Consider the following 17,702-nt stretch of genomic DNA (forward strand, 5'->3'; position numbering starts at 1 on the left):
ATTTTTGTCAGGTAAAATAGACTCGAATCAATTTAAATTTATAAGAGTCATTTATTTTGTTGACAAAACATAATTAAATTTAATGTGCTGCATTTAAAAGAAAAATACAGTAAAGAGCGTTTTTATAATCAAAATTATTTGTAATTGTTTATTTTCTTGTACTATTTTTATTTATATCTTTTTATTTTTATGTAATTAATGTAACATTTTTTTCATTTCATAGTATTTTTCAAAAGGCGAAATCTGATCTTTCGATAAATTCATAGAATTTTCATTTATAACGAATTATTACTCATTACTGTTTAAGCAGTTTATAAATTTTAAAAAATTGACAGCAAATTTTATATTAAAAAAAAGGGGATAGACTTATTTTCTATTTATCCTTTTCTTTTTCGAAAGTGAATTTTATATATCATATTATTGATTTGCGACGGATCGTTTTGCTCACATTTTCACACGTACAAGCTATCATGAGTAAGCACATTTAAGACTACTGGCACAATAAGCGTTTGCGCAAGATCACATCTTTTGAATATAGTCTCAACTCAGTGAGGTGCAAATATCCTTAGTTACAATACGAAAGTCTTTTTTCATCGCATTCATAGTTGAAAAATATTGTGCAACACGGAAATCTGAATATTATTTAAAAAAGATACTATAATGGACTTACAAGAGTTTAGCTTTCGAGGCAAAGAAATGATTGATTATATATGCGAATTTATGAGCAATATACATAGGAGAAGAGTTACCCCTGACGTTGAACCAGGATATTTGCGACCTCTGTTACCTGCAGAACCTCCAGAACAGCCTGAATCATGGGAAGTTATAATGGATGACGTGGAAAAGAAGATAATGCCTGGCGTAAGTTTTTTTAGCTATATCAAAGTGACGAAGAAATTTAAAAAACTAAATTTTTATCATGCTACTGCAGTTACGATGAGAGAAAGTTTTAATCGAGACTGAACTTTACACTACGTTCGATTAATTTTAAATTATAACAAAGCTTGAAAAAGACAAAAATGAATAAATCGCATCTTTAATGTTAATCATTGATTATTATTTTCTATTTTCAGCGTGCTTTTTTAAAAATATTATTATCAGTACGATTTTTCTATTGTTAATGATTCGCACAAATGTATGATTGATAACTTTTATTTTGAAATAGATTTTTCTTCTACAATAAACTATATCTTTAGGAGAATAAACTATATAGATTTTATCAAAATTCAATGTATTATTTTAATTCTAATTATTATAGTACATTCATGTATCTTCAGTCACGTATGTCTCAGTTTATCTTGTAAAACATTTGATATAATTGATTCTATAACCCTAATACGATACATAAAGACGGTTGAATTTAATTTTTTGAGTCAAATAAGTCCTATCTAATTGAATTTCGTTCGATTGACTATTGGTCTTAGTCTCAACCTCAAATTAAGGGAGGAAAGTACCTAAAATCGAAAAAAAATTCTTTTTTTTATTAGCTTTTTTGATAGGATTTTTGCTCTTCTTTCCAGTGCAAATTTCAATCAAACTGAAAAAGGCAAGATACTTTCAATTGAGTATCTACACTTTTATATTTATCTTAGTTAAAATGAATACAACAACTCTAAATCAATATAAGCGTTTTTTAATGAGTCTGAGGACTTATTTAATAATTTTATAGTATTTTTTCAGCTTTTCTTTGCCATAAACAAAATTTTAAAATTCCAGCTCGATCGTAAGGTACAGTCTATTTAGTATCGATACTTTTATGTTTATTCTAGCAAAAATGAATAAAACTACTCAAAATTAATACAGGAGTACTTAAATGAGCCTAGGAATTGAATAATTGAAGAAGTTTTACTGGCAAATATAAGTGAGTGTAGGTAGCCACATATGCTAAGTATGAGTCTAAGGACTTTTTTAAGTTGATAGCGCCAGTGTCTAAACCTACGCTAAAGGTATTATTCAAACGAGCGTTCAACGTAGCTATTTCAACGTAGTATTTCAACGTAGCTAGATAACAATATGTTACTTTTGTTACTTTGCTTTTGCTAATGTACAACGTTCGCTTTCTAGAAAAAAGTTTTTTACCTTGTTTTTTATAAATAAGTGTAAAGTTAAAATTTTTTCTTGAGTGAGTAGGTGTTGGTGATTTTATTTTCAGAAAGATTTTTATTACTACAGATAATAAAGATAATCAAATCATAAGTATAGATAAAAATCGCAACTTTCTTGGGGAAAGTCATCGCCGAGACCGTATTTATACCTAGAGCATTAATCGCACAACCCGGTAGGATCATCTTGCGAAAAAACGAGGACTTCCTCAGGGAAAGTCATCGCCGAGCCTATACTGCGACCTGAGGCTCTGAGCGGGCCACCCTGGTTGATAGTTAACCCGTTTCGGGCCAAACGGACGGAATTTCCAACGATTTTTCCGGTGCTATAAACTTTGTGAAAAAATAGTTGAAAAATGTTTAAACAGTCATTTCTGACGTGAAATCATATGAACTTTTTGAATCCGGAGTCAGAATTGTCAAAAAAGTTGAGGAGCAGAAGTTATCAACAATTAAACAACAAAAAACACGATTTTTTTGAAAAAAATTTTGATTCGACCTCAATTTTCGAATCAAAAGAGACTTGATCCGTGAATCTAACATATATTTTTAGCGTCCATGGGGTGTAGACATAAAAGTCCAATAGTCACAATTTCGAAATTCAACATGGTGGACAGCAAAATGGCCTCGTAAAAAAAAACCATGTATAAACTTGATTAATTTTTTTTTAAGCTAACCAAGCATCTAGGAAAAAAAATTTACTTAAAAAAAATTCTTCGGATTGTTCATAAAAGGCCCCTGATTTTTTCAGAATTTTCCGGGGAAAATTTTGGATTTTTGAAAATCGTCAGAAATCAAAAATACCAATAATGATAAAAAAAAATCTTAAAAAATTCAGACATGTTCTTTGAAATATTTTAAGACTTTTATATCGTATAACACTTTTTCGTCAAGTTCTTCATTTTCAAGTAAAAAAATTAAATTATATTTATTTTAAGAACATAATTAGTTTTTATAACTCGAAAATGAAGAACTTGACGAAAAAGGGTTATAAAAGTCTTAGAATATTTCAAAGAACATGTCTGAATTTTTTAAGATTTTTTTTGGATCATTTTTTGTATGTTTGATTTCCGACCATTTTCCAAAATCCAAAAATTTCCCCGGAAAATTCTGAAAAAATTCAGGGGTCTTTTTTAAACAATTCGAAGAACTTTTTGTAAGTAAAGTTTTTTTTCCTAGATGCTTGGTTGGCTTGAAAAAAAATTAACCAAGTTTATACATGGTTTTTTTTTACGAGGCGCCATTTGTTGTCCACCATGTTGAATTTCGATATTGTGACTTTTGGACTTTTATGTCTACACCCCATGGACACTAAAAATAAAAAATTGTTCATGACTTTTGCTCCTCAACTTTTTCAATAATTCTGCGACCGGATTCGAAAAGTTCATAAAATTTCATGTCAGAAATGACTATTTAAACATTTTTCAGATATTTTTTTTACAAAGTTTATAGCACCGGAAAAAATGTGGGAAATTTCGTCCGTTTGGCCCGAAACGGGCTAAATTGAAAGTTTATTTGATCGGACCGTGCGGTAGAACCCCGTATGGCCCAGTGAGAAGGTACAATGTACAGAGGTTTACAGAATTAGGTAAATTGCACAGTATATAAGTACTGTCGTGTCCGTCAGTGGTACAGAGAGTAAAAAATGTTTACGTAGAAAAATTAACAGTTAATTACAAGTTTTATAATATAGTGAAAATGATGATGAATAGACCATGGCGAGCGGCGTGCTCTCATGAGGGGGGAAAATAGTTTTGTTATCCCCACCAACGCTGAGACCTCTGCGTGCGTCCCCACTCAAACAACGTGCACTGCAGCACTCGTCCCCACCTCGCGGCATCAGCCAATCAGCGCGTGGTCGCTGTGTATATAAGCGAGCCACTTTGGCCAACTAGAGACAGTCGTCTCTCGGCAGCCATCCAGAGCACATCGACTCTCGTCTTCGCGTTCGCGTCGACGAGCACTCGAGAGTTTTGACCTAGGGCCACTTCTCAATAGTGAACTTGGTTAAATTACAAAATATTCGACTTATTATTTCAACACCTTTCCCCACCTTTTGACTTTTCAAACTTCCGACTCGGCTGCCAGGTGGCGCAACGCCACTAAAAAGTCGTGCCTGCAAGAGGAAAGGTCGAGTTCAGAGTACTAGTATAAGTGCCCTTTCGACTAAATTAATCAGCTTTTGACTGTTCGACTTGTAACAAGTGAGAATAGAAAAGTGATTGGACTTTTGTCTTTTGACTTTTGACTGTTCAACTTTACAAGTTGGACAGAAAAGTGATCGGCATTTCTGTCACTCAACTCTCGCGAGTCATGTGATAGCTAAGCAGCCCGAGCCGACAACGACGTCGTCGTCCATCCGACCATCACCTCCATGACGGTCAACATCGGTCACAGCCGGTCAACATCAGTCATAGCTGGTCACCGCTGGTCACAGCCAGTTCTTCTGCGCAAATTAACAGCCTGCATCAAAATTAGTCCTTCTCAGGGCTAAACGTAGAGTTTGCAAAACTTGTAAACTACAAGGCAACAAATAACATCGACCCTCTTTAGGGTCACTTGTCATACATCAGTCTGGTGACTGCCAAACGTATTTCTACTCTGTCTGAGTAAACGTGTACGATGTCGGCGAAACTCTGCAAACACACGCAGACTCGCTCGAAATCGTCTCCTCCACAACCCGTTGTACAACAGTTTTTGATTGAGAACCATGACGAATCAAAAACCGTTTCCCTTTTTTATTTAGCTATAACCATCAGTACTCTACGAACAAAGATAGGAGCTTAAAAACGATGATTCTATTCAAAAATAGTTTATGAAAATTAGTCGCTTAAATAGATCACTCCGATTATATTCAATAATAATTATCTTTAGAATGGGTTTTGCGTCCCATTGCGATGAAAACTTGTCACAATGAGTGTTATAAGAAGTTCACGCATATGAAAAAATAAATTTTAATTGTTTATAAAATATTATTAACATAATTTAATGAAATTTAAATGAATTTATATATGTTCCTCATTGAATCGATGATCATCATCAGTTTTTCTCATCGAGAAAACGAATGAAATGTTTTGACAAAATCAAATTGTTTAAATAAATTTTTATAAAAATTCCTTAATTTCGATGCTCCTATCATTGTTCGTAGAGTACGGATGGTTATAGCTAAATGAAAAAGGGCAACGATTTTAGATTCGTCGTGGCTTTCTGAATCTAAAACTATGTCTAGATTATTGATTGTGCCTCATACGCTTGACACTGAGGTTAAGTGCTTTTTTAATACTGTTCCAACCACTGTGCAACGTAGAACCACGTTCGGTCGTCCGCGAAGAGAGTCAGTGGAGGTATGCCGGCAAAAACGCTTATGTCGCCTCGTAAGAGACATGCGGCCGTCCTCCGATCACACGCAGGCAGACTCGTCGGTGGGCTGACTCCACCTGGCGAATGTAGGCTCGCTTTTGTGCGGCTATGCTCTATGTGGGGGCTCCATACAGGAGTATGGAGTCGAAGATGTGACCATACAGCTTACGTCAGCTACTTCTGGGCCCGACAGAGTTGGGCATGATCTTTATGAGAGCACCGATCACACCACCTGCCTTCGCGCTAACTGTTCGAAGGTGGTGATCGAACTTAAGCTTGAGAGACTCGCGAACGAACGTCAGGTCGAAGGATGGACGCCCGCGGTCTAGTCACCCTACATCTCTACTCCGTCGACCATGCGTTGAAGTCCCCCGCAATGACAACGGGCCTACTGCCACGGGCCTCCTCAGTGATGTTTTCAAGGAAGGCAGAAAATTCCATCTAAGAGAGTCTTGGTGGAGCGTAGACGCTGAAAAAGAAAATTCCTCCGATTCAGGCCCACGAGAAGTAAGGATGCACTCTCGCCAGGCGCTCCTGCAGCGGACTTCCTCCCTGCAGCCAGATAACTGCTTGACCATTGGCATCGGCGAGCCATGTGTTGGGTGGAGCAAGGTTCTTGTATTGCTCACACAGGATGGCCACGTCGATGCGCAGCTTGCTGATAGTATCGCAGAGCAGGTCCTAGGCAGCCTCGCAGTGATTGAGATTGAGCTGGAAGATTCTCATCATCGGCGGGCTTGGGTGATCTTCCGTGCAAAAGGGCAGCTCGAACTTGTGGACGCGTGACGATGGTTGTCAGCTCCTCGTTCTTGGTTGAGAACGCACGCCGGTTGGCCTTTGCAGTCCTTTGCTTGATGGCCCTTCTGAGCACATCGATAGCAGAGCTTCGTGCGGTCGGGACCCTTGCAGCGAGCGGCCATATGACCAGGACTCCAGCAGCGGTAGCAGCGCGCAGCCTCCTCGCGACCACGGATGCGACAATTCACCCAGCCGATCCTTATATGGCCGAGCTTCGGCGCTGTGGCCGCCAGGTTGTCCGGTAGTGCGACTACAGCCACCTTTGTTCCTGCGTATGCCTTTCGCAGGGACTTCACAGGGTCGCGTTTAGACACCGGAACGCCCAGCAGAGCGTCCAGTGCCATGGTGATCTCCTCCTTGGTGACACACTCATCCAAGACCTTGATCTCGATCCTGGACACGTGCGGCAGGGCACTGGCTATACCCGCAGCGCCAAGCACTTTACCAAGCTCTTCACCGAGGTTGGGGGTGTTATCTACGCCTTTCTTCAGTTGCAGCACTAATGCACCCGTTGCACTGCGTCTGATGTTTTTTACGCTGCTGCCGACTGTCTGCTGTAACGGTGGCTATCCTTTGAGTTTCTTCAGGATGTCGGTGAACGTCGGATATGTAGACGGATCATTTGGACGCGGCTTCTGAGGCTGGCAGGCAAGGTCACGTTCAGCACTGGATGGCACCTGGGGCTGTGGCTTGCGCTGGTGACGTCGTCGATTGTCCACAAGGACGTAGTTGACGAATTCCTCGGCCACGTTGTTGTTCTCATCCGACCGTCTAGGACCTAAAACACCCGTACCACGCTTTGTCGATACGCGCATTTCCAGTGACGATTCCGCAGGCCGCTTGCTCATCGCACAGACCGAGAATAGAGGGGAAGTGCAGACCGCCTTATCTGCTCCGGGAGGGCGAGGTAGCACTTGGCTCCCAAACGACTTCTCCAGCGCCGAGAAGTCCATACCAAGGCTCGGTTGCTAACTGAACACCTCTCTATGGAGGTTAGTCCTGCAACGCAAGAACCGGCCAAGATCCAGTATAAGGCCGCTCAGCCGTACCATCTTATCCTCAATGGTTCCAGTCGCAAATTCACCGATAGACGGGAGCTTGGCATCCTTCTGCTTGCAATGCAAAGGAGCGACGATTTTTTTCTCCATAATCGCTTTCACCATTGTGAAAGGAAACGTCCACGTCGACGGCAGTGGGCTATTCTCCGTCAAGCTCGGCACGCCAGACTTCTCGATTGACTTCTGCTCCTGCGGGCTCTGCAGCCCGTCATTCACGGCTGTTGTCATGCCGCGAGTCGCACATGCCTTCGGTGTTTGCACTACAGCACGAGTCAAGAACTCACACTAACGTGCGAAGCTCACACCGACAACTCAATACGCGAGAAAACACGGAACAGAGTAAAAAATACCACTACTGCTGTATACGCACAGCTACAAAACTGCAAACACATGTACCGACGCGGCGCGTCAAGCTGCACACTTGGTGCTCACACAGATACTTCGGCACTACGTATGACCGCATTAGGAATTAAAAACACAGGAGCGCGAGCTACACACGTCCTACCAGCTTCCTAGTCCAAGAGCGAATCCTGTGTGTGTGTGTGTTTTACCCACTCGAAACCGTCGTTAAACCTGACGATGTTATCCAGCTCGATTTCTTCTTGGAGGACTTGTTGAAGTCTCTCCATTTCTTCGTTGAATCGCGGGCAGCGAAAGAACACATGTCTGCGTCTTCTATTGTGTTTAGGCAGGCTGTGATGTTCGGAATGAGCTGGTGTGTCCATCGGCCTTTTGGGGCCCAGTCCCACCGGTCCTGTCACCTTCTCAGTGTCTCTCTTCTTTCTTCTTCCTTGACCTCCTCCGGGTGGCGCTGAAATATGCGCGCTCGCTCATCCACTAGTAGGGCCAGCGGCGGTACGCTGGCTATCACGTACGTCGCGTCGTAGAAGACGTGTAGTTGCCCGCTGATCACGCGCAAGCAAGCTTGTCGATGTACGGCCTCCGCTTGACAGATGTAGGCCTGCGTCTCCGTCGCACATCTCCAGATGGGCGCTCCATACAGGAGGATCAAGTCGACGACGTGAGCATAGAGTTCTCGTCGGCTTTTTCTGGGCCCAACGGTGTTGGACATGATCTTCACGAGGGCTCCAGCCACTCTTGCTGCCTTTTCGCTGACGATTCGGAGATGTTGGTCGAACCTCAGCCTGGAGTCAATGTGCAGGCCCAGGTAACGGATGTAGGGAGACTACCTTATACTGCAGTCATCCACTGTGATGGTAATGGTTTCCATATTCTTACTGCTAGTGATCGGTAGGGCCTAGGTCTTATGGTCAGCCGTTACAAGGCTGAGCTCATAAAGCGTGCGTAAATAATGAATAATTTTGGTCTTATATCGAATTATAAAAAATTTATAATTTCTCTGCTACATAAATAAAATGAAACTTTCATTTTTCATTTAAACAATAAATCATTTTTGATAAAAGTTATCTGAATCTAACAGAAATGAGTATATTTTAGCATTATTTACGTGAGAGATTTAATATGCATTCATAATAATACTGCAGCGGGCGTTTGATTTATAACTTATATAGACTTATTTACAATACCTATAACTATGAATCTCACTCGTATTGAACAAAAAAATTTGATACTATTCTCATAGATATAATTTCCACAATGTTTCTACAATACATGTTTAGGTTTCAGCTCCATTAAGCGTTAAGAACATGTAAAATTATACATTGGAAAATTTTTGTTGTACAAACAATATTACATGCGACGTTATGAACATGTTCAGTCCTCACCGAACGCGCATACACATGTACAACTGCTAAACATGAGACAATCGCGAATGGGCGAGCGCGCGCGCGAAGTAACTTCAATTCTCCGAAATACGATATGCCGGCCGGCTCGCGTTTAGTGTAGCATACGTACGATGCCCAGTTCGCTCATGGTTTAGACCAACACAGTGATTCACGCACACTCCCCTCTACTTCGCCGTTGTACAGTGTATGCGTGATTCCCAGCACCAACAGGCGCTGTCGTTCGGCGGCTCTGAGCCGCACTTACAATTTGCACAGCGCACGGCGTGTAACCATTCATTCACACAACGCACGGCGTGTAATATATTCATCCGCAACGAGCATAGAGTGCACAACCATCCAAATTTTGTTCAGTTTTAATAAACAGAGGTTTTTTTGCATATTTTTTCCTCTTAATTCCGAGTGTTTGTTTTTTATTCTCCCATATTTTTGAATTACGAGATTTCGCATGTAAATGCGAAATTCTCGACGAAACAGAACAATTATATTTATATTAACAATGATTATACAAAAATGAAGTATAGTCGTCAAGTCGCTAATAGCTCGCCCGCACGGCATTATTAGGCGATATCACGATTTCTAACTCGCTGTTAAGGTGGGAAAAACCTAAAATCTCAAAAACAATTTTTTTGCTTATTGACTTTTACAATCGGATTTTTTCTCAGCTTTCCAGTGTCGTAATCAGAATTTTTTAATTTTGATTTTATCGAGAGGTGCAGCTTATTTAGTACCGATACTTTTATGATTATTATAGCAGAAATACTTGCCTCGAAATAACTATTTGCTCTTAGTGATAATGCTACATTTATTCATTCATTGACTTATACAATCGATTACCTTGCATCGATCAATCATCCTGGCAAGTTAAGCTAAAGTGTAAACAGATTTAACTAGTGCTTTTAACTATGATATTATACGGTCGCCCCCGGTATATGCCGTTTTGGTATACACGGATTTCGCTTATACGCGGTTGGCCAAATGTTCATTCCCTCGCTACACGCGGATGTTTTGAGCTGAGGCAATGTTCATGATACTATATGTTTATTTTATTGTTATCATTATCGTAATCTCTCGGTACACTTATTCAACAATTTTCTCAAAATAGCTTCAACAAGCTTCCAAAATATCCTGCAGGACTCTGAAATTTTCCACCCTTAGCCCAATAAAGTATCTATCTGTCTATCTCTCTTGTATGGCATACACCAAGCTTTGCTTGCCTAATTCCACGCCATACGTGAGTAAGTTGTGACTTGAGGGAAAAAGGGAAAAATAAAATAATAGTACAATATTTTATTGCTAGTTAATTGTAAGAGATCGGAAAAAGGTAAGTTCAAGAAACGTCGCGAACGTTGGTGAAATGAGACTGGCTTGAGGGAGTCGCTCGATATGTGCCTAGAAGAGCGATTGTGACGGGCCTCCAAGATGCAATGCACTAGAAATTAAAGTACGTGACTCATGTCTGATTAAATGAATAAATCCTATTCATTGTCCTAATCTTAGGGAAAATAATTAATTTCTCTGTACTTTTAAAATAAAAGCTCTGAAAAAATTAACACAACAATTTTGGAACACCTTGTTAAGAATACATTTTTCTAATTAATCAAACTTATTCACATTCTCAAATTACTGCTGAATCCAAGTGACATAAAAAAATTTTTCAGATAACACATTGGCAACATCCAAGGTTTCATGCCTACTTCCCATCAGGAAATTCTTTTCCTTCTATTCTCGGTGATATGTTATCTGATGCTATAGGATGCATTGGATTTTCATGGGTAAGTTTTTAAATACATTTAAATTTCTACATGGGTCGGTAGATTTAAATTAGATATAAATATTTATTGATTATAATTTTCGAAAATTTACTTTTTTAACTCTCTCCAAATAAACAACGATTTTAAATTGAATGTAAGTGTAAAGCTCACGCAGTTAGCGGAGCTTAATTCTTTCTAGGAAATAGTCAGGTGAAGTTAATATAGCAGAGTCTTCAATATAATTTTATAGCATTGCTTGGCATAAGTTCACACTTATGGCACGCTTTTTTGTGGCATGAGTTTCACATTCTGGCATAGCAGTGGTCCCATCGCACTTGCTGCGTTCGTGCGCTAACCTCACTCCGCAGTACCAGAAAGGGCGACTTTTAACTCGGAAAAGAGGACATAAATGTGAACTTAGCACAGTGCTATAAAACAGTGTACTGTACACGTGTCATAATGTAATATTACTTGATCTTTATTTGTTATAAATAATATTGCAAGTATAGTTAAAATTTACAAACAACATAACTAGCACGTTACGCTGTCCCAGCACTCTTTCCACTTCAGCAGGATAATTATATGTAAGCTATTGTATTAAGCACAATTAAGAGTCATGGGGCTCTTAGTAACTGTCTGATTGTTATGGATGATTATCATGAAGGATAGGAATATAAATGAGCGTATTTATATTAGATATAGAAAGACAGTTACAGAAGACCCAACGTATGTAAGTTCCGACTTTTGTATTGATTCAGGTTCGTTATTGTTAACTTTGTAAATAATGTTAAATATTAATTGTTGAATGAATTCTATGGTTATTTTACTGCAACAATTACGTCAAGCTATTTAAATAATCGCCACACTAATATATATTGCATACAATCTTTCTTATGTTGTATCTTCCATACAGCAATAGCAGCAAATGCACGTATATAAGTAAGTGTGAGTGGGCATACTGCAAGTCGTGAAGCCCATGACATTTAAGATTTTATAACAGGAAATCGACCGGGCAGATCCGTGAGATGTAAGAGCAGATTGGGTTTAGCTGAGGGAATAGTCGTGCTTTATAATTTTTACAATAAATTGATTTATTCAATATTAAAGCTAAAGACACACAAAAATAGTTAAGATTAAATCAGGCAATAGCTCGTGATGACAAGTAAAGGAATAAATTGAGTTGGCTTCTGCCAAAGATAAAATTCGCGCGCGCACGACTATGATTTCCGCAAGCCGCTGCGCTGCTCTGTGTGCGAAGAGAGAGAGAGAGATTACTTTTAAGTCGAACAGGTACTTACAATCATCTGTCAGCCTATCGGGATGGCTCGCATGGCACCCTTGTAATGTAAGGCCCTTGCACCCACGCACAAATCCCCGTGACTCGACTTATCAAATCTAATTCGTAATTGGGAAGTTACAATTTAATATTAAGGCAAACGTATGCCTATTAACGTGGCAAGCGGGATCAAAGCCAGTAACAGTCTCGGCTCGCGGGCCTATATATCCTAGGCGCGAGCCTCGAAATCATCTCTCTCACCCCTCTCGTCGTACACCAACGGCACCGCCACTTGTCGGCCGACGATCTGTCGTGCTGAATTAGAAATACATATCATTTATGATTAACTAAAATTTATATCAATTGCCGGGAGAGAGTCTAACGAATAGTATATTCGTTACACCCCCCCCTCCAGACGCACGGTAGCCTCGGCGTACCTGCTCGACTATAACCTCTCTCTCGTGGTAATTGCTCTTTTTGGTATTATTACCTTTCATTTATATAGGCTGTACTGCCCTACTATCATACTCGCTACTAAAGAATTACTATTTTAATAGATTTGGAAACCCCTATACTTCCAGTAATGATATTTTTATTGGACAAAGTTTTTCAAATTACAAATAAATAATTTAATGCCTATTTTATTTGGCAATCTAGCCTAAAAAGGAAAAAGGGTAAGGTTGTGATTGGTTTTTGTTTCTCATTTGATCACGCAATTACACAACTCATCAAAAAAAATAAATGTTGTGATTTTTACACAGGTTTAGCAACTCAATCATATTCTTGAACATTATTTTTATAAAAACACAAAAAAATATATTAAAAAGATAAAGTAAATTAAATTATATGGCCTATCGCCAGGAAAAAAAACAAAGAAAAAGATATATAATACCCTATATAGGTTTACAAAAACAAAAATTATCTTCAGGCTTTAGCCTACTCTTCGTCTTGTTTCGTTTGGCCTTCTTTCTTCGGCCCAGTCGGACCTACAGCTGCTACCTCACGTTTGCGATGTGGCTCGAAGTAATGCACCTCTCGACGTGGGCATACTGCCGCTCTCCTCACTCCCAGGCAGTTGCATACAGAGCACGTTTACACATATCCCTGCAAGGAGTGCGTCGGCTTACGGGTCGCCACTTCGGGGAAACTAGCCTCCTTCATTGAGTCTTCATAGGCTCTTGTGGCGGCCAACAGCGCCGCCCTGGCCTTGGCCAAAGTCTCTTCCAATTTCTTTTTCGCCTGTTCGGCCCTTACTTGTTTTATCTTCAGTTCGGCGATCTGGACTTCACGCGTCACCCGCTCTTCTCTCCGGCTTACTATAACTCGCCAAGCCGCATCGCGTTCTTGCCTAAAGGAGTCGGTTTTCCACACCCAATCACCGGCCATTTTTAAGCCTTCTTCTCCGTAAGACTTAATTAAAACGCCGTGAAGAAAAAGAAACCTGTATGAAAAACTAAGATATTTTCGAGGTGATTCGTTAAATCGTGATTCGATGAGATGTGTTTTTCTTCACGGCATTTCCATGAGGTGTGTTTTTCTTCACGGCATTTCGATGAGGTGTGTTTTTCTTCATGGCGGTTGATAGAGGTATGTTTTTCTTCTCAGCATTTCAATGAGGTGTGTTTTTCTTCACGGCATCCGACAAGGTGTGTTTCTTTCATGGCATTTTATAAAAAGGTTTCCTTTCATAGAGTTTTTCACTGTGTTTTTATTCATAAGCAGCTGCGATATATTGCGACGGACGGCTGACCCCGGGGTAGGGAAAAGCAGCAAATCGCCTGCCGTCGAATAAATTTATTATGGGACCACCTTACCTGGTCACTTACTCTCAGAGGGGATATTGGGCCCGTTGTCAGTGCGAGCTTGCTGTAGACTCGCTGACTCACCGTTGAATTCTGGCAACTTCTACTGAAAACCGCGAAAAGTATTGTCGCGAAATAAATAGGCTATGTTGTAAATTAAATACGGTACTTTATTCAATTCAAGGCCCAATTGGCCGGAAAACCACTTCAAATTACCCAACGGGCGATGATTTACAATGTGACGCGACGAGGCGCAAGTTTGACCTAATCTTACTTCCGACTTTGCCCACCAGGGGCGCGCGTGACGCTCGCGTCAATCGTATCTCGTGATACGAGCCTAATCGGCCGAGTCAATATGGCCGCTGCGCGCGCGATCTATGTGACGATGTCGAGTGCACGTGTACCGACGTGACGTGGCACTCGCACGTTGATCTCGACGAGGCGTTGCGTACGTGGCCGCGGGCGATCCGCCCTCATGCGACCGGCCCGAATGTCGACGTACACACACGCACACCAATACTCTGCTTGCTGCGTATCGCCGCTGCGATACTCGTCAGCCAAGCTCGAACACACACAATCACACGCCCGCGACCCGGCAGTCGCGTCGACCAATAACTCGCAAATACTCTTAAGAACTAACCCCAAATCTTCGGCGCCTCGACGTTGGATCGGCTCCGTTTCTCAGCCGATTCTCGGCCCTCGTCCGGGTGTCGGTGGGCACGTGCGGCGACGATGTACGCTCTGACGCCCACGTCTGGGTGGCGATGTCCAATTTGGTCTGCACATGTACAGTCACTGGCAAAGGCCCAACTGGGTGAAACTCGCACTGGTGCACTGGCTTGCACAGGCCCGGTTGGGCGGAACTTGCCTAACCGGCGAACTTTCACACGAGCGCACGCACGACAATTAGTCCTCCTGGGCAATCTCGCACACGTATCTTTAGGTCGGCTTTTTTATATCTGCCGTCTCCTACGAGCACAAGACGCGGTGACTTTTTACTTTTCTACTGTCGCACTTCGTCGGCGATAACCTCGAAACTCTGCGCGTTCAATGGCTGCCGTGTGTAACTCACGTGTCTCGACGAGTTTAATATTCAAGAGTATTCAGTTAAAATTTTAAGCCAATCGGAGCAAAATTATCTGAGATATAAGCATTTTAATGCACGTGCAAAAAGGAAGGAGGACTGGACCTCAAAATCTTTAAACGCGTTTCCTGAACAATAGCATTTTCAAAGACGGTGTACATCATATCTCAAAAACTGATGGACCGATCTTTTTGAAATTTCAAACTGTTATTTATTAACTATTTTACTAGTTAGTGACATCAAGATATTTTCATTTTTTTCCAACTATTTTCCGAAAAAAAGTGCACTTTTTCGTTTTTTTCCCATATTTTCAACTTCAAAATAACGCCAAATTTTTAAAAATGAAAAAAGTTAAAAAACTCGACTTCGGTACCTTCAGAATCCTCTAAACTAAAACAAAAATGTTATGGAGCTTGTTTCTGATGATTCTGCCAGGAATTATCGTGTACACCGCATTTTTCGACGTGTTTTCTTCAAACCAATGCAACAGGCTCATTTTTCAATATTTTCCAACAAAAATTTAGCTGAATACTTTTGAAGTGATGCGTTTTAGCGTACAAATGAGAGTGCAATAATGAGTGCTGTAATGTATAGATTAAACAACAATTGTTTTACTTCAGTTACTTTATGCTTTATTTATGAATTACATAATAGGAATGTGGTACAGATAGTGAGAGCTCTCGAGTGCGCCCGTGCCGGTACAATACTGACTCGTTCGGAGCACGGTGTGTACGTACACGATGTGAGTGCGCATACGTGTGGGCTCTGGTGACTATACCACAAGTGCAAAGATGAGAGTGAGAAAATTAGTGCAATAATGAGAGAGAAAAAAAATCGATAACAATACATTTTCATTACTATAACCGTTATATTTATTATGCTGAGCATAGCGAAGTCGTTCTACCTGCAACTTCGCATTTTTTATCATTTTTTTGTGTCAACGGTTTCTCGTGAACGGGTGGACCGATTTGCATAAAACTTATTGGGTTTTGTTTATTTTTGTCAGACGGAGTGCTGATTGTCTAATCGTTAATTGCATTGTCACCCCTTATGCACTTATATGCACTTTTAATGAAAGTTGCATTTTTCTTCAATAACATTGAAAAAATTATTGTAGTTTGGTGTGATACAGAACTTAGAATCAGGCAATGTGCAATTTTTTTTTTTTTTTGGTTCGGCGTCATAATGCAGCTGGGTGCCCTTGGATGCAGTTTTATGCATTTTTCATATGTTTCCTTGAAATTGCTGTATTTCGTCTGAAAAATTTTTTAATTAAGCGAAAACTCGCGCTTGCGTTGACGGTTGGGTTACTTGGGTTACTTGGGTTACTTGGGTGCGTTTTCGTGATTCGGCGTCATCGTGCAGCTGGATGCACTTGGATGCAGATTTATGCATTTTTCATGTGTTTCCTTGAAATTGCTGTATTTCGTCTGAAAAATTTTTTAATTAAGCGAAAACTCGCGCTTGGGTTAAGGACTGGGTGTTTTATCGTGTCTTGGCGTGATAATGCAGCTGGATGCACTTGGATGCAGTTTATGCATTTTTCATATGTTTCCTTGAAATTGCTGTATTTCGTCTGAAAAATTTTTTATTTAAGCGAAAACTCGCGCTTGGGTTAAGAGCTGGGTGTATTATCGTGCTTCGGCATCATAATGCAGCTGGATGCACAGTCATACACACAGTGTCGTGATTATATAAATAGTAGTGAATTTGGTGCGTTATATTAACGAATACATCTACAAAAACCTAAAAAGTTTTTCGCCTTTTTTCATGTTCTCCTGTGTCACTGCATTTCAAAGAAATGTTTTGTGGTTCGGTGAAATAATATGCGTTGGAAGTAGCGCGTGATTTGCGGGAATATTTTCGTTGCAACTTGTAATAATATAATTTAAATTTTATCTTTTCAACTGTTGATGTATATTATTGTATGATCGTTCAATATCGTCCGTGTGCGTAACTTCGATGTCATATTTGTGAAATTTCGTGCGTTATCTTGCATGTTATAGTCAGTAATGTTGTTATTGACGGTTTGGCTATTTCAGTTGAGCACGTTCGCCTGGGGTCGTTGGTATGTGCGATCGGTGTTTGTTTCTCGGTGTATCGTAGAAATTTTGTCGTTGCTGAGCTCGCCGTTGTGATTCTGACACGCTGCTAACGTGTAATATATTGCTCAATTGCGTTTTGCATTGTTTTTTTTTTGGTTTCTTTTTCTTCTTTCCTTTTATTGTTTTTTTTTTGTGGTGAACGAGTTAACATCGAAGGAATTATGGCTTCGCCCTTACGCAAAGTTCGTTTCGCTGAAATTGGTAATTACGAACTGGTTGGACGCGTTATTGAGGTTATGAAACAGTGAGTACATTTTTTTCTTAATAATTCTTATTCGTTTTATTGTTTTGCCGCATTATTTGTTTACCACTTTGTCGACGACTATTTTTCATTTTTGGTTTGTGTGGTAATTTTATGTCTGTATCAATTTCGTTCTAGGTTTCGTTTCGTTGGTGAAGTTGTCGCCGTCGCCTCTTTGAGTGAATGTAATGGACGCCGGGTGTTCAGTTTCAAGTTGGAACATGAAAGCGGTGTCGTGCGTTGCGTATATTACAATGATAATGCTTCGAAATATTCACAGTTGATACGGGTGAGTAGTTTGTTTTTTCTTTATATATGTATCATAATTTGTGTCGTAACTTTGTTTTTATCAATAGGTT

General features: G+C 40.2%; 1 protein-coding gene across 1 annotated transcript in view; it reads left to right on the plus strand.

Moving 5' to 3' along the window:
- The first annotated feature begins 521 nt into the window (after positions 1 to 521).
- The window catches only part of LOC106652664 (aromatic-L-amino-acid decarboxylase-like), a 259,293-nt gene continuing 242,112 nt past the window's right edge, over positions 522 to 17,702 (plus strand). Inside the window, exons 1-2 of the mRNA XM_014371756.2 lie at positions 522 to 861; positions 10,743 to 10,856. Of these exons, the coding sequence (XP_014227242.1) occupies positions 661 to 861; positions 10,743 to 10,856 (315 nt within the window). The 5' untranslated portion in view covers positions 522 to 660. The remainder of the gene's footprint in view (positions 862 to 10,742; positions 10,857 to 17,702) is intronic.

This window comes from Trichogramma pretiosum, unplaced genomic scaffold (assembly GCF_000599845.2).
Source record: "Trichogramma pretiosum strain Unisexual culture from Peru unplaced genomic scaffold, Tpre_2.0 scaffold88, whole genome shotgun sequence".
In the NCBI taxonomy this organism is placed as follows: Eukaryota; Metazoa; Arthropoda; class Insecta; order Hymenoptera; family Trichogrammatidae; genus Trichogramma; species Trichogramma pretiosum.